Genomic DNA, 22,642 nt, shown 5'->3' with positions numbered 1-22,642 from the left:
ATAGCTGGTCAAAATGCAAATTTTGTCGAATTTTTCAAATTTTCTTGTAATTGTAAAATTGTTTAACCTTTAGAAATTTTCGCTGATCACAAAAATTGCATAATTTTTTTTATTCATATAAAAAAAGAAATTCGCTGATTCACAGCTGCCCAAAGAAAAAATTTTGTAGAATGTTTGATTTTTTTTTTATTTTAGATTTTTAAGTTTTTGTTTTAATTTTGAAATTTTCGCAGATGCCTCGTTTGCACGGAGTGTAGATTGAGAGCGTCACCACGATGTTGATATTTTTAAGCACCACCCTAATATGTAGGTATTATTTTTACTTTAGATTTTTCATCGCACTTATTAGAAAAAAATTGAATAATCCTTAATGATGTCGCAAATACTCGTATGTGGTTTGCCGAGCTACCGAAAGCGGCCTGCGCTTTCTATGCCTGACAGAAATTCAAATATTCTTACATAAATTTTTTTTTTAATTTTTGTAAAAGTATAAATTACAATTTTAATAAATAGTAGGTATACATATTCACTAAGGGTTTTGAGATGTCAGCACTTTCTTTAACACAGGTTGAGTGCATTTTTTAATTTTTAAAATTTTAGGGCAACAATATTTATGTGCGCGGTTTTAACTTTAACTACAATTTAATGAATAAAAAGGAACACATTTATAAAATTTTGTTTTATTTTTATAAATTTTAGGGATGCATTTTATTTTAATTCATTTATTCATGTTTTTTAATTAAGTTTGTTTGAATCATTAAATTAATAATTTTTATTTGAATCTCGTTTTAGCATGTTTTATATGTATAAGTTTTCGAATTATTTAGTTACATTTCAAAGTAGAATCAATACAACTAATTTTCTGTTAATTTAACATAATTTTTTTATTTGTTACATTTAATGCTAATTTTTATTTACGTTTCACTGTTTTACTCTGGAAAAGTTAAATATCTAAAAAATTTTCAATAAAATTTTTCACGTCCTTGGTTTAAGCGTAAATCGTTTTTGAGTATCCACGTTGTTTTGAATTTTTGTCTTAAACGCCTCATAATTTTAGGTATGTACTGACGTACGTACTTATATGTAGTACTTTTATTACTTTATTAAGTGCAAGAATTTAAATAAATGCTTTTGAAAAAGCATATTTTGCTTTCGTTTATTTTATATGCTTTTATTATTATTTTCTTTTTGTAAAATGTTCAAGCAACCAAAACCTAAATTAGCTTACATACTTGAAGTAACCAAAATGTAAAAATTTTAACAAAAGCTTCCGCTTCGAAGAAAACGTAAAAAAAAAAACAAAACATAAATTAAAATCAATGCAAATATGTCGAACATCTTGAGTACATCTGGGCTCATTATTTTTGCTAAGCGAAAAATAAGACATACTCAAGAGGTTTGCTTTCCTTAATAGTAGTTAAGCTAAATTTGCATTTACTTGTTTCAATTTCATTTTATTAATGTAATTATTAGTTAATTTTTATATTAAAATTTTAATTTATTTATAGTTACTTTGAAGGCATTTTCAAAATCTTCCCCAATAGGAGACGTACGAGGAAAAATTTCAAAAATGTGTTATGTATAATTTTGGTTAAGTTTTCTATAAGTACTACTTTAAGCAATACATTAATTTACGTATTCATTACTTATATATAACATGTAAGTAAGTGCTTAAATATGCAGCTACATACAAGTCGATTTTCGTTTCTTGCAGATAAATTTGATACATATTTTTTTTTTATAATGCCAACTATTTCTTACGTACAAACTTATTTGGGACCTTAAAATTAAATAAACAATATAGACAGTTCATAATAAATTATGATGGATAACTTTTAAAATGCACGCAATCAGAGCAAGTTGGTTGGAGCAAATGCGCTCGATTTAGTCGCCGTTACACAATTTGCTATAAAAAAAGAATTAAATGAAAATAAATAAAACTTTTGCTAAATGTTTGGCCGAGCTTCTCCTCCAATTGATGGTGTGCGGCTCGATGTTGTTACACAGTAGGATGAACTTACAATTTTACGCCGCTTTTGAATGCCAAATGGATTTTAAAGTAGACTCTTTCAAGGCAGAAATAATCTCGGATGCCTGCCATTGCCTGCCTAGGGACGATCGTTGTTTTTAATTTGTTTTTAATTTTAGAAATTGCTCGAACCAGGGATCGAACTCAGACTCTACTGAATGATAGTACGCACCTCTAACCATTCAACTACAGCCAATAAATAATTTGCTAAAGTTTTACGAAATTAAAGTTACCCATGGGCGTAGGGTGGTTAGTCCCGACGGTACGTGAGACTTATCATCATTGAAACGTAGCCAGAAAAGAAGAGTCGGGGTGGTTATGCTACTCGCAGACAATGTGAAAATGATTTGCGTTTGGAACACAGGACCTCCAAAGCATTGGCAGCATTTTGGCAATGCCAACAGGTGTTTGGCAAAACGTGGGATCTGCTAAACTTCAAAGCATAATCACCGTGTATTGCATGGGAGCTTCCTATATAACAACTGGCCCTGTTCTTGACGCACCGATGCTCTTGCGGTTTCTTTGTGACCTCATATTTGGGGAGGACTCAAAGACCACCTGAGGACTAAAAAGAAACGGATGTTATGCAGAATTCATAAACACCTACATTCCACGGTGTATTGACTGCAGGTTATTAGAAAAGTAGTGAAATTATTTTCATGTTTGTCAGAAGCCTCAGTTTGGAGTTTTTATTGCTACTTGGCAACACTGTATTTTCAGATTTATTTTATCAGATGTGAATACTAAGGGTTGATTATGTTGTCACGTAGAGAAATTCCAGGCTAATTTTTAAAGGAATGTGTGACTATTTTTTGAAAGTTATCCATCATTTCTGACATGCCGCACACACGTTCTGCAAAATTCTAGTAACTAAAAAATATATCATTTACCGAAATACAATAAAAAGAAACTTTTTCTAAGCATATCGAGCCCTAACCGCCTAAAAGACGTAAGCGACATTTTGTTCGAAATTTTATTTTTGATGCAGAAATGTATCTTAATGCTCTAGGAACATTTTTGCATCAAAGGGAAAATTTTGAAAATAATGTCGCTTACGTATTTTTGGCGGTTAGAACCCGATATGGTGAGCTACTTTGTAAAAGGGACAGTGCTGGTTTTTTGTAGGAAATGTTTGAAAAATTTATGCGATATATAACGTTAAATGAAATATTTGAAAATAAAATATAATAAAAGGCGTATTCATGTCAGGCGCTGACCACATAAAAAACTTTAGCGACGTTTTTTTAAACATTTGTTCTTTCGATGCAGAAATGCGTCCAGTTGCTTTAGAAGCACTTCTGCATCAACAAGAAAATTTTTGAAACAAATATCGCTTACGTTTGTTTGGCAGTCAGGGCTCGATATAACGTCATAAATTCCAAACAAATTGCATAAATATTTATAATTTTATCAAGTTTATCGGCAGTTTGTGATAAAGTAAACAACAACAAAAAATCTACTTAAAACTATTTTTGAAACTACATTTATAATTTATGTATCAGCTTTAACTATTATTTGAAATACTTTTAGCCTTGAATAATATTAGGAGATTCTTTTCCAATCACCACGAAGTATACCAGTGACAAACAGACAGCTATGACTGCACTGAGTTATGCATACATATCTACATTTATCGTAACTTTTCGCCATTTTTTATAGCTCCGAAATTATTTACTCAAAATGCAAATACACTTAAGGGACTGAAATGTATTTTTTACGTGCATATTTTATGTAACAAAATGTTCATTCGTTTTCTAATTCCTAATTTTACTTAAACATTTACCGAAAATGTATTTGGCTGTTTTTAAGTGATTGTTTAATGTATAGAATAATAATAATGATATTGATGATATATGTTTTGTAATGATAGTTAAACTTTAGATTGCTTATAAATTTAGAATTGTTTTATTTTGCGCGCGAAGTGTGCTTTTTGCGAAAATTCTCCAAGTTAAAATTTTTGTGTTAATTACTTAAAATTTAAAAGCGTAAAGAAACATTTATTCGGTTTTAGGTAATTATTATTATTTTTTTTTTACTTTAAATTTAATTTTCAATAAATACCTAAGAAGTTACTGAGGTACTTAGACTAAAAAAAAAATACACGTTTTAACTACATTTAAATTCGTTTTTTTTTTATATAATACTTGCGTTATGGTCAATATAAGGGGGTTTTAATTCTCTTTTTCTCGAAATTGTAAGAGTTTAGGTGAAAAACAATACAATTTATTATTTTTCTCGAAATTACAAGATTTAAATTAGTGACTTATTTTCAACGAATAGCATCTCGGTAATACTAATTTAATTTGTTGAATAAGAATTCATTAAATAATACGCGTTTATTCATCACTTAAGCTATGATTTTTGTTGGTTTGTTGGTTGGTTTTGAGTGCAAGAAGGGCTAAAAAACTCATTTCGTTAAATTAGTGTGTAGGTTTTGTGTGTAAGTGTGTGCTTAGCAGGCATATATCGTATGGAGCTCGTTTAAGCACATCAGAAAAATTTACTTAACATTCTGATTCTTTGTTGTTTCGCACTTTAGTGTACTTCACAGAATCTTTAAACTTATCTTTACTAAAAATATGATTGTTTTATGCATAGTTTGCTTGTTTTAATTTAATACTTCAATCGTTTTCCTCTTAACTTTAATCACTTATACTTAAGCATTTTAAATTAATTTTTCAACTTAAATGTTGAAAGCTGCCTCAAAATCGTTAAGAACGTTAGTTCGCTCCATGCAAGGGGTTATTCGTTCAGCACTGCAGTAATCCCATCTAGGCTATTTTGTTCAGGCTTTTCATTCTACATATTTATTTAATTTTCGTATTATTTTAAATTCACGCTTATATTTTTGATTGCTTGGCCAACCTAGAAAATACAGAAGAGGATTAAAAAATTTAATTCATTTACTTCATTTGCTGTTACTCAAAATATCGCTTCATCAAGTTGAATTCACCCCACTTACCTTTACTCATCTCCCATGCCTGCTCTCTCTCTCTCTCTCTCTGTCCATCTCTTTAATTCTCGCTCATGTCTTTGATTGCTTGCAATATACGCTTAACATGTCCCACTTTTACAACACCCAAATCTTTGAGATCTCTACGTCCGAGCGTAAGTAGTTCTTTGCCGCGTATATCGTTCTTTAGGAAACTATCCACATATTCGGATAGCTGCATCGTCTCAAGCCATGTGACCACTTCGTTAACGCTCCAATTGCTAACGGCTTCGCGTGTATTTGTCAGCTGCGGTTTGAGTTGTGTTTGGCCAACTGTAGATCCGGAACGTAAACGCACCCAGAAGGGACGTGATTTGCGTCGGCCATCGCCCTGGAGAAGAAAAAAGTGCAAAAATGAATAATGGTAAAAATAGTACTTTGAACAATTGAAACTGAAGAAATCAAAAAGTAGTTTTTAAGCAAAAAACAAAACTTCGATTCTCATACACGAATTTAAGATTATCGGATGATCGGACTCAAACCAAATTAATATGGGACAACCTGTGAGATAACACCTTTCCTTAAAAAAAAATTTTGGAAATTGGTTAACGTGGTCCAAAGTTATGCGGTAACACACATAAAAAAAATATTCAGACGAATTTATAACCTTCTCCTTTTTGTGTAGTCGATTAATAACAAATTTTTGGAAAAGCAGCGTTTCTAAGATATATTTTAGGTAAGTATTCTTCAGTAGCTCAACAAACTTACCTAAATGTACCCCTTACCTAACGTAATTTAAAATAATCTCCAGGCAAACGCAGTCAATTCTGATTGGAAGCAACTACGCAGTCCTCTGGATTGCGGTTGTAAACGACCTTCTAGAGAAACTGAAAAAATGGGCTGTCGGGTGATTGCCTATATAGATGATGTGGAACTTTTAGTTAAAGGACGATTTCTACACACCCTTTTTGATCTGGTTCAAGGTTACCTGAACCAGGTAACTAGGTGGGCAATCAACGGCGGCTGTCGTGGAAGCCTAACATTGGGGTAAGGTAGAAAAGGCGTCGATTGCCTTGTACTGCTGTAGGGGAGGTATCGGTAAAAGGTGAGCACTCTCGCCCAAATTAACTCATTAGCTCTAGGAAACCAGATTTAAGCCTATATAGTTTCAAGGAGCCCTTGTCTGGTGGAACTCAGTAGAGAAGGATACACTTGTAAAATAGGAACTAGAGGAGCATTAGGAAGCACACCTACACTGGGGCAGCACGAACTGCTATTGGCCTAAGGGAAACCGAGTCCGTTTGTGCCATAAAAAGGAAAAGAAGACGTTTATCTGCTGCAGCAAATGTTTTTATAGGGCACTTTAAAACACATTACCTCTCCAGGGCTAGTGATGGGGGTTCTGACAGGCCATTGTGCGATTGGTATTCATGCGGTGAGACTATGAATTTCAACTGATCCTCGCACTTTTGAACAAACACCGAACTCTCAGAGATCGAAATTAGCCGCATTTGAAATTTCGTAATCGGCTCGCGGCGTTAACTTAACCCAACGTAACTTGTACTTCTTTGAGCTTTGAAATAGTTGGTCACATTAGTTATACACATAGAAGAATAGAGAAAAATGAAGATTTCAAAGATCAATAAAAGGAGTATCTGTTTATGAGCAGCGTTGCCGTTTTGATACAATTGTATCATTTTTGATACTTTTTTTTCTAAATTTTAAGATTTGATACTTTTTTGTTCACAAATGCTCCATATTGATACTTTTGGCTGGCGGAAATGAATTTTTGAAAACTATGAATTACACTACTAGTATAAAGGAAAATACTTTTTTTCTTGTTGTTTAAAGTCTCAATATTGTATATGCAGATATTTATAAGTTTTATTTGGTTATTTTGTGAGGGAAATACAACCCTGAATTTCTTTGCATACGCTGATGTTATAAGGCCCCCGAATCACACAAAAACATTGCGCAATATGGGGCTTGCGTCGGTCGTTTGGGTGGTGTATGGGGTTGCTTGTACTAAATTAGTTACACAGTTATTGCGCTAAAATCAATATCATTTTGATATATTGCTCATGTTTGTGTTATTGTACAATAATTTGTGTTGCGTATGGCGACAACTGCGAAATTTTTAGTCTAGTTTTGATTTTGGTGTCCAGATTATGCTGTAAAATATGGATTAGAGCGTAGAAAAAACAAAAATTTTTTGATATTATTATTTTTTTTTGCGTTTTAAAGCTGATGTTATCAAAATATACAACGCATATTCATATGTATTTATTGCACATGTTTATGAGTAATGCAAATTAAAAAATAAATAAATCCAAAAAAATTAGTTTGAAACAAAAAATTCAGACCTCTGATAAACTTTTGTCCCTTAACAAAAATATGGCCATATTTTAGCAATTCTGACCTCATTTTAAATAAAAGTTGTTATGTTTAATTTTTGGACTTTTCTAATCAATACTATCTATAGTACAATGGAGAGTGTCGACATTTTCGATAGTATCGACATTATCGATGGTTGTGACTATCACCTATGGGAAATATCGATGGCCACGACCATCGATAGTTTTCCAGCTCTATAATTTAATATTTCCCTAACTGTGGACTTGCTGTTGCTCTTGTACAGACAGAGCTAGTTATTGTAGCTAGTAATCACCTCGAGTGGCTGCTAATTTTTGTTACTAGCTTAGAAAAATAGAAAATAATAATAATATTTTGGCGCCTACATTTTTGCCAAGTATTTGGCGGAGCTTCTCCTCCAAATTTATAGTGTGCATCTTTATGCGGTTAACCAGATGGAGCAGCTGGTAGTTTTACGCCTAATCCGAACGGCAAACGGATTTTATGGGAAGCCTTTTCATGGCAGAAATACACTCCAAAGTTTGACATCAACTGCCGAGGGGCGACCGTTTTTAAAACAAACGTTTTCTAACATAGACGTTGCTTGGAACAGGGACTTAGCCCAGGCCCTGTGTAGTGGTAGTATGCACCTCTAACCACTCGAACTTGATCAAAGATTGCCTGACTATTTTCAAGGACTGAGGAGTCAAAAGATATACTTAACTAATTTACTCCTGCCCACTCAGAGGCCCTAGCTTGGGTCTGCATTGATCCTTAGCCCACGAAAAACCGAAAATGTTGGTCGCAGAAGATAGATACAGAGATTTAGTGAGATAGCCTTCGGGGCAAAATTATTTCGAGCCCGCATTATTTGGGACAGTGATGTTCATATAAGCTAAAGCTAGTAGTTGTTTCATAAATATAGACTAGTCGTAAATTGCATAACAAAGTATTACGAATTACCTCTTCGTTTGGCGCCAAAGCGTTGAAGTAAGCGCGCAACTTTCCATCGATGCATTTCTGTACTGAGCACTTCTTCAACTCCATTTCCATATTCGCTAAGGCCGCACTCAATTTCAACTCAAGATCCTCACGCAATATCAGACTGTGCCCACGATCGCGCAACAAATTGCAGGCATCATCATACAATTGACGCGAGGAATCGATAACCTCCACAAGTTTGGTGCGTAGAGTGGGACCTTCCAGCAATTTACCCTGTGGATGTATCGACTCGAGAGCATCGGATGCACGGCAAGCAACAGCGTAGAGATCGTGTTGCAGAGATGGATGAGAAATAATCAGGAATTTCACCCATTTCACAAGCGAACTAACTGCTTCAATGAAATTCAAAAGTACATAACATTCGCGCTCCGACAGCACCTCATCCGTGGAGGTGGCATGCTCCGAGGCAGTTGACGACTGCTCGCGTTGTATTGATATGCTATGCTGTCGCTGCTTCTCTTGCCACGTTTTCAACGACACCTCCAAATTGCGATTGCGACATAGCATTTGTACGCGATTTTTGTGTAGAATGCGTATCATGCCAGGCGGCTGGAGCCATGCCTCACCATCAACCTGTATGGGTATTTCTTCATCGCCCAAAATATTTATTTGCACACTCTGACACTGGGCGATGCGATGATGTTGCAAATTTATGAGACGTGATGCAGCCATTTGCACAGAGCCGAAGACGGCGACAACTTCGAGTATGCGATCGTCGAAGCTGGGTGTGAGGAAGATGTCATCCTTCTTGCTGGAACCCCAGAAATTAGTACCACCCATGAAGCTGTGGAGAAGGAGGAATATCATTTTGTGGGGAGAACTTTGGTAGACGCCAAGCAACACTCACCTCGGTATATTCAAGATTACAATGCCCTGCAGGGATGGCAACGGTATGCGCTGACCATCACACTCCAATTGCACGCGTTGTTCCAAATTCTTACAGGTCTTCTGCAACAATTGCTTCGATCCCAAAACGCCATACCACATGTAGTTCTTGGCCCGCGAACGGCACTTTTCTGGATGTTCCTCGCGTTTATTATGGAAATCCAGTGAGATTTTAGCATCAATGCCAATGCCGAAGTAGTTATTCATCACACATTTCTCATGATACCCTGCCAGCAAGGTTTCATCGGGGTCCATAAGTGGACTTACGGCAGCACAAAGTGTATCTGCATTGGCTAGTAGGCACTTGGAGATGAAGCCAGTGCCATTCGCAAGTGCTGGAAGTAGTGAGCGTAAAAGTATTAGCAATTAGCATTAAAATTGTATTTGAACCTTAGAAGCTTTTCAGTTGCGATACTCACTTGGCCAATTTGGCAGTCGTACAAGTGGATTGATAATCGGCATTTTCCTAACGCCTTCTTCACCTGCACACTTCTCTCTATCCTTGTTGCCCTTGTCGTCGCGATCTTTGTCACCACTTGTGCCACTGACACCGCCAGCACCGAAATGATCGAAGCCAAAGAGCGCTGACCCCATAAAAAGGCTAGATTTGGAGCCTCTCAATGTCTGCAGATTTGGTAGCGCTTCATTGGGCTGCAAAGAGACGATTTTATATTTTATGTATCTCAATAGTGGAAGCAATAGAACAGCCGCTAAGTAGTGTGAAAAGTATCATCGGATAGTATTGCACTAACTACTAGTAAGTAGAGGAGGAAAGTGTTTGAGAGAGTACGGTGAGTGTAACATGTTTACAAGGGAGAGTATGAGTGAGAAAGTGGAAAAGTTATGTAAATTTTGTGTGTGTTTGTGTATTTTTGTTTAATCATTTGGCGGAAATGCTAGATCAACTGTTGTACTTGAGAGCAAAATTAATTTCATTAGCATTACAAGTATTTATTGTATGAAGTGAAGAAGCAGCAGAAAGAAACATAGAAGACATAAGAGCACAAATGTTAACTCATAGTTGTAGACGAGACGAGAAGCACAGAAGAAATCAACTGGAAAGACATTTACAAAGAGTACTTAGGATGAGAATGGGGATAGCGGAATCGAGTAAACAAAGCAACACCATAGAGCTTATAAGTACGTATGTATTTATGTATTTGTAATAAGTACATTATGTACAATGAAATGAAAAGTGAAAGCAGGAATATAAACACTCTCGTAATTAATGGAGATCAGCCTCGGTGCTCGCGGAATATGATCAGTGTAAGTTATTTTTACTTTATTGAAATATAGATCTAAAATACCTGGTGATTGTTAAGTACCTAAGAGTGCCTCGTAATATTACCTTTCAAATATATTGTGTTATTCTCAAAGATGTGTTTTTGCGTTCGTTATTTGAATATTTGGTTGGCAACCGTTGAGAGATGTTTTCAAAGGAAAATCAGTTTTAATTTTTCCGTTTAAGGTAATGTATGCCCCACGCCCACTGGGTTTTTGTTCTAGTAAGCTTAATAGCTTTCATATAGTATGTATACCAAAATATAAACACTACCTGCAAAAAGTATTGGCACAGCAGCTTTTTTACAAAATATGCAACAATTTTGATTGTAATATTTTCCGGCATTCTTTTTATAAATATATGGTACATTCCATAACAAAAAATATAAAAATATAATATCTAAACTTTGTGCAAAACTTGCGAAAATTCGGAAAATTTTCATGAAAATTTTTATTAAGATTTTTTAGATTTTTTTTTTGAGTATGTAGATTTGTAGCCCATTAAATGCTAGCATACAAAATGCACGTTCGCAGATAGTCAAAAATTGCATTGATTTTTGAGAATTTTCTGTTTTTGTATTTTTCGAAAATTTTATTTTTGTATGGAAGAGACTACGGGAAAACAATTGCCAAAAATCAACGGTAATTCGTAGTTACTTAGAACTTTTACTTTATTACAATAAAATTTATTGGGCTAAAAATCCTTATACCTGCTATCTGCTGAATTTTCACGAGTTTTGCCCAAAGTTTAGAAATCATATTTTCTTTTTGTTTTTTGTTGTGGAATGAACATATTAAAAAAAAAAATTGTCGGAAAAATATGACAATAAAAATTGTTGCATATAATGTAAAAAGCATCTGTGCCAATACTTTTTGCCGGCAGTGTAATTTTTATAAATTGTTATATATCGATTTCATTTGTTTTACTTGTTTTATTGTGTGACTCATATGTGACTCATGGACGTAAGACGATACAGTTTCTTCAGCACCATGCATCTTAACGTCAATTAGATGAGGAAAATCCATATGAAAATAATTGCGTCGGGCTTTGCATCTGTCAACCTGTTTCCTTCTGGCATACGTAAATTTTATGCGATAGAGAGAGATAAGCATACAAGCCAAACGCTCAACATGCTAATTTACTCGATAGCTATAATGAAAGTAACTGGACGTAGTGAACTAAATACCTAATGGATCTTTAAATTAATGCGAATGGTTATAATGCTAGGGGTGGCAGGTAACGAATGGAAGATCTAAAATCCACAGATGCTTACGATTTCTTACGTTCTGCACGTGCATTGTAACTCAGATCGCTATGGCATAAAAATATTTATGACTCCTGTTCAATAAATAGTTGCACATGGTCCTACTAAATTTATTCCGAAATATCGCATAAGTTAGACAACTACATACTTATTATACTAGCTTACCGTTGGCTGAGTACCGAAAAAGTCACAAAACTGATTGGTTTGGCAAAAGAGGTTTTAAAAGCGAAACTGGGGAAGGGAGAACAAGTATAACAAAAGGAAAATATACTTTACTGAAATTGCGTTATAAACGTGATGTGCCTACTTATGATCCCAATATGCCATGGAGATGGTATGTATAGCGGAACAACAAATAGGGATAATGTATTCAAACCAGATGCAATAATCGACTATAATGAAGCTCAGCAAAAGCATTTATATACAAGACCAACTCACTTCATTACGTTCTCTTTATGTAAATTATAACTAGGTACAACAAAAAAAGATTTGATGATTCGAGTCATCGTTATCAATACTAGATGCATATACAAGGAGCTGGCAGACGGCCCTAAGTTGACAGCCTTACAAGTCCATGAACGTCTTATCCGACATTTCCTTGGACCAGCAGCATCAACTACAGAACATAACCTCCCTCAAAGATCTTGAATATCCTCCAGTGATCCAAAATCTTTACATTCAGTTGCGTCTTACACAATAAGTTGGTAGGAAAAAGATGCGCGGGGTGCATCTATCTGGATTATTTGCTAGAAAAGCTTGGAAAGTACATACCGACCAACAAAAAATTTATAAAAAGGCATTCTGTTGGATTGCTCTAATAAGAAACATGTTTGATTTTGTCAAAATTTTCTATGATTAATTAGAGTTTAATTTATTGCAAGTTTCACTTTTTGACTAACAGACAACTTACCGGAAAAAGTCGCGAAATTTTCTTGAATTTCTTTGTACGTTAGGTTTTTTTTGCCAAACTTCCATGTATCCATTACAAAAATACCGCGTACCTTTAAAACCAAAAAATCTGCCCGTTATTGTATACAGAAATGAGTCATATGTGACTCATTGGACAGGGAAGTTGCTAGGTTGCGAACCTCGAATCTCTCGAATGGCACTCCAGAGCTCTACTCTGTCCGCCACTGCTACGCGAGCAAAATGACACACTTATTCATTTTACGGAGGACAGAAAAAAATTTCTTAATTTATTAAATACATAGTTTTCAAGAACATTTTCTTGAGTTAAACAAACGTTTTCTAATTTATTTTACTAGTTATATCATGAAAATATATTTTTGTTTATTTTCAAATTATATTTTCTTCGATTTTATTGATGAAAAGAATATTTTTTCTAAGTTCAAAAACAAGTCTCGATTTTCTTGTTACTGCTTTGGTTTAAGAAAAAAATTCTATCCGTGCGCTGGTTATCATATAGTTTATATATATCTATATTTTATGGAGAGGGAAAATATGTTTTTATTACTATTTTTTTGTGTATATAAATAGCAACAATTTTGCAATCGTTTCGAGTATTATGTGTCATCCAAATAAATCAATTTTCTACTCTATCCATATAACAGAAGTGGATTATTTTTTTAACAATCAACACACAACAATAATATGACGGAAAAAATCCTACAGGTCGGCTAAAGCTTGCTTTATCGTTAGGAATAACTCAATTTATACGCATGAGACTAATCGATTAGTAACTGCTTTGCTCAACTATTTACACCTGAGTAAAACAAATATTTAAGCGTCATAAATGGTGTCGTCAAAGATTTGTACATAAGGTTTACGGTAAAGGATTTAACGAGTATTTGGGGAGTTAATACCACATTTTCAAAGGGAATTCAGAAGTATTCGGGTAAAGATTTGGACATTTTTGATTAAACCTAAGGATGAACTGTTTGAGAAGATAGCCTAAGGTAGACGACACGCAATGCTTACCAATGGTAACTATAAGTGGTCTTATGAGAGCCAAAGTTGCTAAACGTATATCCGGCTCAGCAACCACAAAGAAACGTAAACCCAACAATCCATAAGTGCGCTTCGAAAGACATTTCGTCGAATTTTTCTTCTACAACCACACCCATAGCGAAGACAAATGCGTATGTATTTATTATCAAAAGATTTAATGGTAGTTTATAAGTGTGTATGTATGCATGTTTGTTTGCATTAAATCGTTGCTTGTTTGAATGAAGAAAAGGTGAGTGAATCATGTAAAAACTGTTTATTGTACATTGTAAGGTTGTGTGTAGGGATTCACTTTGAGTAACTAGACAGTCTGTTTATGTGATATAACAGTGTTTCAACCCTGCAGTGAAAGTTACAGTATTCCAAATTTAAGACTGTAGGCGTTCACATCTGCTTGATTAGGTTATATAGTTAAAAATTACTATTCTCTAGTGCATACGATCACATATCACCAGATAAACTGATAACCAGACAGGTGTGAACAACAAATTTTTATGATTATGGTAACAGAAATGGTAACGGTAATTTTAATGTTGTAGTGGTTATAATAATACTAGTAATAATGGTAATGTTAATGGTAATGGTAATGGTAATAGTAATGGTATTGTTAATGTAAATTGTATTGTTAATGGTAATAGTAATGGTAACGGTAATGGCAACGGTAGTGGTAATGGTAAAGGTAATTGCAATGGTAATGGCGTTAATATATAAAATGGTAATTGTATTGGTAATGGTTATGGTTATGTCAACGGTAATTTTAATGTTGGTTAATGGGAATGGTAATAGTAACGACAATGATCATGGTGGTTGTAATGGTACTGGTGACTGGTAACCTTGGCAATTATAATGGTTATAGCAATGGTAATGGTAATAGCGATGATAAAGGTAATTGTAAAAGTAATGGTAATCGCAATAAAGGTAATAATCTAATGGTAACGATTTAAACACACTTTGTTAAAAACGCTGCACCTGTTACATAATAAATGTTTGTCTAATGGTCAAGTACATACATATAAGATAAAAATTAAAAATTACAAAATCTAAGAAAACTAATAATAATACATATTCTCATCAGAATATGTTTCCGTACAGTGTTTTTTTTTAATATTTGCAAGTTTTTCGTAATACATTTTTTTTCGTTAATTTTTCAGCTTTTAACAATTTTTACTGACTCTCTTCGGTATTTTTTCTCATACAAATGAGATGCATGATAGATGCATCCGTTATATATAGAAAATGAACAAAATCTCATAAGCAAAAAAAAATCTCAAAAATCAACCGATTATAGCCATATACTGAAATTGAGTGAGCTACAAAACTGCATACTCAACAAAATTCTAAATTAAAAGTTGATAATTTTGGTGAAAATTTGTCAAATTTTCCTAAATTTTGTAAAAACTTTGAACCATTTATTTATATGGCATTTGATACAAAACTGTATACTCAAAAAGATTTTGTTTAAAACTTGAAAATTTTGGTGACAATTTGTCGAATTTTCCTAAATTTTTTAAAAAACTCTGAATCATTATTGTATGAGCCATTTGATGCAGAATGAACTATGTTTCTAACTATTAAAAAGTAACGAAAAAATTTATTTCGAAAAACATTGCAAATATTAAAAAAAAACACTATACGGAAACATATTCTGATGAGTGTACATACATAAAAAATGAATACATCCAATAAACATTGGGCTTGGTTAACAGTTCGAAAATGATTGGTAAAAAAATTCTCTTTTCAAGTCTCATCTTCGATAATGAATGTGGAATAGGTTAGTATTCGATTCGAGAGCTAGGTCTTTCTCCAGCAAAACGGAACCTTCATTAACCAATGTATTTTTCCTTCGTTAGGAATTCGAAGTCCCGCCCATTATCGAATAGAAATTTTAATGAGAGAGTTTGTGTCTTATATTTATTTTTGAGAATGAGCAGTATTTCACTTTCTCTCTTGTTACTATGGTTTTGATTTTTCTTTCGAACTCATTTTGAATATATTTCCAACATACTCAGAACGTTGCAAAACTAATAGTCTAGTTGGTGTAGTCTTAACTTAACATACGTGAGAAATAGTCAATGATTACTCAACACGTCAACTTAGCCAGAAGCGTAAATATTTTGTTTTCATATTTTCCTTTTCAGCTGATGGTCACTTGGCCTAGGCGGCCAAACCAAAACAAAAAATTCCTGGACAAAACGATATTGCTTTGGCCAGTTATGTTACTTTACGTAAATTAAATTTAGACTAACTGAACCTTAAGGTTGGTTATACGTTAGCTCTCAGTTCGATACTCATATTGGATATCGAAGGTAGTTTTTGAACGTTCGCCACAATGTTTATTGGACGGCAAAAAGATTTGCATGAAAATTAAAATTAAAAAAAAAATAATATTTTGAAACTGGTATTTCAAATTAAGTATTGTAAAATGTTTTTTTTTTCGGTTTCTCTAGGTTGCTTTGTTCTTCAGCTCATCTCTAGGCAGCTCAGCTTTCTGATATAAGCACAACCTCTGCGTGCACACAAGCTCATCTGAAATTTGAGCGGTAAACACTCCGCGTTCGCTTCCACTGAAGGTTTATCGCTACCGTCGCAGTTAAAGGATAGCTTGGTTCGTGTATCCTTTATGTGTAAATATTTTAAACGTAACTTAATTTAATGTAAATGGAATTTAAATGAAATAAAATTAAATTGGTGCAACTAGTCAGCGTCTGCATGAGGATCATACCAGTTAACGAACTACTCTGACTCAGCATCATTGAATGAACGAGTTTTGTAGTTTTTCACTGCAGGTGACTTGCATACCTCGTATTTGTCTTGATAGTGTGTGGTGTAAGCTAAGTTATACATGTATAATATACTACATTGTGTATACATATGTAGCTATTTAGTGTCAAACATTCTTATTTAGAGGTAGGTATATGTTTTTGGGTTGACAGTGTATTTTTTTTTTTGTTAATTAATGTATTGTCAGAAAGTTACAGCAGATGATTTGCAGAAAGTAGTATCGAGCGAGTATAAAAATTTTGAAATACGTACCAATTGATTTTGCTATATTTGCATTTTTTTTGAATTTTTTAGGCAATTGAAATATAAATTAAGAAAAATCATTCGTAAAATTGTGTGTTAACCTAAAAAAAAAAATCCCTAACAAAACATTTAATTTTTTTTTACTAAAAATTTTCGCTTTAAAATATAGATTGTTTGTATGTATAAATATTTAGTTATAACTAAAATTCACTAGTTACTGCACTAACCTTAAGTAAGTAATTAAGTAAGTAAGTATGTATCTTGTTCTCTCCTATTTTATTCTGCCTTACTCTCCCTCAATACATTAGCTTCATAAAATGTATGTAGATACTTTCAATTAGATGCTTTCGTTCGGTACTTACCTTGAACAGACTGCCACAGCTTATGCGTCGACTGGCGGCCGGTGAGGAGCTTAAGAATTTCGTATGCTCTGGATCTAGATTCAACAAGTTCGGATTGTAATTGGAATGTCGACGATCCTTTTCCGCATGTTCGCGCACTGTCAAGCTGGTCGTCGCATGACTCGAATGCCGTCTCAACTCCATCGGCAGCATGCGGGCTGACAAAAGACTGGCGGCCGATGCTGCATTCACTGGCTTGATTGCGTCTCCCCGCAACGGTGTTGGCGGCCGCACAACTACACTTATCTGCGGATAGTTTGGATTTACATCATCAAAGGATTCTTTCTTACACGACTCATCAAAAGTAATGCGCTTTACATCTTGTCCGTGTCCAGATTTTTTCGGTGAGCTTAATGCTGAGCCAAGTGTTGTTGTTGTTGTTGGTTGGGTGGTATTCAGAGTGTTGGTCATGGTGGGTGTTGCCTGGGGTTGTGGGGAATCACTAGAATCTAAAAATGTCGCGGACGTCGTCTCACTTTCCGCCTGAGCCAATGTCTCAATATCGCAAATCTCAATTTTTATGGCCGTTGCTGTTTGTGTGGTAAGTTCATCATCCTCAGACTGTTGGCCACTCGAGTAGGTGGCGGTTGTTGTTGTTGTAGTCGTCGTTGTTGTAGTTGAGGCATCAATGGATAGTTGTTGTTGTGAGATAAGTATGGAGGATTTGGGTTTACGTAGGGAAGTGCGCTTTTTAGGACGCTTTTGGGGAGCGTAATTTCCGTCCGAGGGAATCCCGATAAAATTCAATTTGTGCGCGCGCATTTTTCGATATGATTTGTAAGTAATTTCGAAATAGATCGTTGCCGAACGAGGTTTGGATTTTTTATGCAGGCGATTCAAACAAAAAAAAAAACAAAAAACAAAAACAACAACAAAAAGAGGCAACAAAGTTTTGGTTTAGCATTTATACACATACACCGTCAACACCATCAACAACGTACAAGAAGTGCAAATGCACCTAACTTTCTAAAAGCATTGTAAGTATGTATGTATGTATGTAACATAACGCGCACGCATACCTACTACATATTTATGTACATATCTACATATACGAACAAGTATTACATATACATATATGCATTTGTCGCAAACTCACCTTGAAGCTCTGACGCGCTATATCATTGCCCTCCACAAATTGTGCCAGACTGCAGTAACGTGGCGGCTCACGTATCTTTTGGTCATCGCAACGATTGTCTATTTCAAAAACGATATTCTCAAAACCGAACTGCTGCGGATTCTCATCGCTATCCATGCGCGCCAATTGCGCAAAACGTGGTGGCGATGAATTTCGTCGTATGCCACGCTGTCCGCCCATGCTGAGCGATTGTTTGCGTATCGACTTCACCGGTGCCGGATGGGCATCCGAGCAGAGCATCGTTGTGTCGTCGGTAATGGTGTTGTCCTGCAGAGCGCATGTGATGTCGTGGCCCAACACTGAACTGATATCATCCATGAGCGATTCGCCTGGCACCGCTTCGGTTTCGTCGCTCGTCTCGGGCGAATCGATATGCGTGAAGGAGTTCGCATCGAGATTCTGTGGAAGTGGGAATGGGCAAGAATGTAGTTCTGGTAGGTACTAAGCAGTTCAAGAGATAATGTAATGTTTATGGAAATTTCAAAATATGAATGATGGAATTAATCCCTAATCGTATGCTAAAAATTAAATTGGTAGAAGGCAAAGAAAGGGCTCGCTACCTCCCAAAACCTGGAGCCTAATTGCGCGTGCATGGTCGGAGCCTTTCTGCGGTACATATAACGGATGTACTCCAGAGCTACTTACGAGTGAATAAAATTGGGCCTTCTAAACAGATGGACTGCAGGTTTTGTGGGCTGTTGGCCGAAAACCAAGAGCACATTCTACTCATACATTTTGAGGAATGTATATATTTTGAGGAGTGATTATATTTTCCATCCGAAATATGGAAAATAGCACTTACCAAAGCGCTTACTTCCCTAAAGAGCCTAAGGTTGGAGGAATTAAATGAGGGTTAAGCAAATTTTTTTAGGTCGCAGCGGACGTAATAGTAATTCCGCTGAATCCCTGAGTATTCTTTAGCTTGACGCTAAGCTGGAATTTTCTTTATCTTCTTGTGATCTACTTCTGGTCTCACCACATCGGTGTGTATTTGACCCAAAAACCTACTCGGGGATAAAATAACAGTAACCAAATAAACGGCACCAAAAGATCTCCAACGACACATACCGCTTGGATGATCTGTATCGACAACCGGCCAGGGTAAACACCTTGAAGGCCAGCTTTCATTTTGAGAAACCGGCTAGACTAATATCACTATGTTTTCGGATAGGTAGGCGGAGTTTAACCACAGAAACAGTGACAAAGAAACAGACTGAGCTGGAACGACGCTGACACTTATATTTTAGAGACACCGATATTTTAGAGATGTACAAAACATACTTAAATTATGGAGGGAACTTCCGCCAGTGTCCTTTGCCCAATCCTAAGTAAAGGTGACCCTGCCTTCTAAGCATAGGTTGCAAGGTTTTATCGAGCATATTGTGTGAAAGACTGAAGCCCACCATAGAAGTAGTATTGCAGCATATTAAATACAGCGGTTTCGCCATGTCCTTCGAATGGACACCGACGCTCCAGCTCGATGGAACGACCAAGTGAAGAAGGACCTGCCTTCACTTGGTATTTCCAATGGGCGTCAGTGGGCACAGACTGGCTTGCTTTTTTTAACTTGCCGAAAATAGGTTGTTACAGCGTCAATAGGAGAAGAAGAAAAGGCTGATATTGCTGGCTATCAGGTTTCGCTGAGATTGATTGCGGTCCGTGCTTCGAATGTTTTGCCTGCAATGCTAGGGTTAGAGTGTGAAAATCACTTCTCCTGCCATTGACCTCAGCCCGTTTTACGAACTATAAATCTATAATTAGGTTGTGAAGCTTCCTGTCGAATTCCATCAAACGCGAGCTCCATAAAACATAACAGGCTTAAGTATGGTGTCGAAGATCTGGGTAATAACTTTGGGTAATAAATACACCCATATTTTGCCAATGGCTCCGCTGTAGCAACATCAGACAACTTATGCCTTGTTCACTCGCTATCTATAATAAAGAACAATTATTTCACTGTATCAGAAATCTGCAGGTAAATACCAAGAGAAAAGAATTCCTACGGTTGACGACGAGTCGTGGGTGATGCTTTTTCCGCATAGGCAATCACCCTACAGCTTCTCCAAAGGGGTTGGTACGTCGTTTACGACTCCTATGTAGAGCAGAGTTTATAGAACCTCTTTCAGGTTTTTTTCCATCACAATGCAAGTTAAAAGCTGTTAGCGGTCCAGGAAGGTTCCGACTGTATAGTCTCTATGAACGAATGCTTCCTGTATTCATTTTACAATTGTTTGTAGTGCGATCACAAAAAAACTTTATTTTATTTTAAGCTTTCTGAGCCTTAACTAAATCATCCTCCCGCTTCATATGTGTCGGTCAATATTTTCTGCGTATTCAGTATAAACAAACACAGACTGATTGGCCTGATGTTTTACTTAAAATGTGAGAACTCCTTCCGGCCTACGGCGGTAAATGCCCTCTGCTGACAATCCAATATGTGGGTTGAAATCCTTCTTACGAAATTTTCGTGTATGCGATTCAGCCACCTGCGCAATAACTCAACAGTAATTTGAAACTATGTGTGAATGAAGGTAATGAACAAGTTAACCATTCAGGCCAGATTATAGCTATCCTTCAGCTTAGAAAAGGAAGCGCAAACCTCCTGCCTTGTTCTCCTATCGATAGGTTGCAAGAGAAATGTAAATAAAGGGAAAGGTATAGCGACTGCTCACGGCTCGCGGCCTTAATTCCTGGCTTGTATCTGAAGTAACCCAAGGGAGCAATTAGCTCCTCTTCACCCATTTAGTTTGTAACATGATAAATTGCCTGTCCGGTTCCATGAGGAAGGGGGTTTAGGCAATGAAAAATGCGCTCTAATACTTTAATGCTTTAACACTTTAGAGGATACATTTAAATGCGAAGAATTGAAATCAAGAATTGATGTCACTTTTGGTTTCCAATATTTTCAAGTTGCTGAAAAGGTAAGTATCATTGGGAAAAGAGGGAGGGAGGACCAATCTAACTACAAAACGTTAAACGAGGTGTAACCAGATTTTATTTTTATTTTGAAAAGGTTCGCCACTTATATTAATTTAAAATATTTTAAATATAAAACTTCAACTGTTCAAACCTGTATAATGTCGCCCAGTTGTAATGGATGATCAGCCTCTTGCACCTCAGGTTGCCTGTCGAATATCTCTGAGGCTACACTGCATTCCTCATCACCAATGGCCGATAGGACATCACTCGCCTCACCGCCTGGCAATTCTTCTGATGATGACTGCTCCTGCGTAAAAACAAAAACGCAATAGAAATACCAATTTATTAGTTCATAAATCCACACCTCATCATCGAATAAAAAATAGCCGTACAATACGTACAGTGGGTACATCTGTGTCAATGATTGTTATGCTTTCGCTTGAGTATACATTTGGGGCTTTAAGGGATATGGCTACGTTCGGTACCTGCAGTTGACAAGCCACATCACCGAAACGCAGCTCCTTAACCTTTTCCGGCACTGTTTGCTCCTCCTTGTCGCATTCGTTTTTGTGCTCGTCCTCTGAAATCGCACTTTGCTTTCGTTTCTTTTCCATATCTAATTCACGACTCATATAATAGTTGCGTTCGAATACCTCAATAGGACGATAATCCGAGAGTGGATCTACAATCTGTTCGCCAGTTAGTATTGGTACGCTGAGAAAGTCAATTTTGCGTTCAGTTGGCGAGCTAACATCACCGCCGTCTCCTACCATGGGCAAGCGATTGCCGTAGTCATCAATATTGGCACCGCCACTAAGCGATAACCTACCGACACGATAGACTATCTCCGTATGGCCGTTCTGGCCATTTTCCTCTATCTCTTGTATAACTTCGGGTACGCCTGAGCTGCGGCGACTGTCTGCAAATTGACGCGGTACAGGTAAGCTAATCGAATTGAAGAAATTTTCGTCGACTGAGTCGCGACGCGTATCGGGCAGTGGGGATATGCATGTGAGGCGAGAGCTTTCCATAGTGGGCGAGATAATGTTGATTGGCGGTATGATAGGCAGCGGCGAAGAGCAAGGCGTCGACTCACCCGAAGCGCTGGATGGTATTTTCAAAGCCTCGTAGGGCGTAATGGAGAGTTTACGTTGGTAGCGCTTGGGTCGGCCTGGTTCCGAGTGTTCGACAACATTGTACATGGCGCGCTTGACACTATTGGCGCGACATTGCAACGATTCACGTTCAGTCGAGCGCAGCGAACGGCTATTCCGACGCTCATTTGTATTGAATTGATCCTTTTCGTTTTTCTCGATTGATATGTTTGGATTACTTAAAAAACAAAAAAAAAAAAAATATGACAATTGATTAGATCTTAACTTAACTGAAATCTGTCAACTTCCACTTACAGCAGTGAGGAAGATGGCGAGGGCGTAGGCGAGGCAGTTGGTG

At 36.1% G+C, this 22,642-nt stretch overlaps 1 protein-coding gene across 2 annotated transcripts in view; it reads right to left on the bottom strand.

Moving 5' to 3' along the window:
- Window positions 1–4,115: 4,115 nt before the first annotated feature.
- The window catches only part of LOC118741672 (diacylglycerol kinase eta-like), a 20,184-nt gene continuing 1,657 nt past the window's right edge, over window positions 4,116–22,642 (bottom strand). Inside the window, exons 3-11 of one of the 2 annotated variants that reach the window (XM_036473648.1) lie at window positions 21,592–22,522; window positions 21,342–21,497; window positions 18,233–18,670; window positions 17,098–17,835; window positions 9,620–9,851; window positions 9,163–9,535; window positions 8,277–9,099; window positions 4,992–5,352; window positions 4,116–4,894 (exon numbers count right to left, since the gene is read on the bottom strand). In XM_036473648.1, coding sequence (XP_036329541.1) covers window positions 5,044–5,352; window positions 8,277–9,099; window positions 9,163–9,535; window positions 9,620–9,851; window positions 17,098–17,835; window positions 18,233–18,670; window positions 21,342–21,497; window positions 21,592–22,522 — 4,000 coding nt within the window. In that variant the 3' untranslated portion in view covers window positions 4,116–4,894; window positions 4,992–5,043. The remainder of the gene's footprint in view (window positions 4,895–4,991; window positions 5,353–8,276; window positions 9,100–9,162; window positions 9,536–9,619; window positions 9,852–17,097; window positions 17,836–18,232; window positions 18,671–21,341; window positions 21,498–21,591; window positions 22,523–22,642) is intronic. The other variant, XM_036473654.1, reaches the window with a different exon arrangement.

The sequence above is a fragment of the Rhagoletis pomonella genome, unplaced genomic scaffold, assembly GCF_013731165.1.
Source record: "Rhagoletis pomonella isolate Grant_MI unplaced genomic scaffold, Rhpom_1.0 Rhpom_scaffold_00001, whole genome shotgun sequence".
Classification (NCBI taxonomy): domain Eukaryota; kingdom Metazoa; phylum Arthropoda; class Insecta; order Diptera; family Tephritidae; genus Rhagoletis; species Rhagoletis pomonella.
Note: the sequence above shows the minus strand (reverse complement) of the source record. Positions and strands in the feature narration are given on the sequence as shown.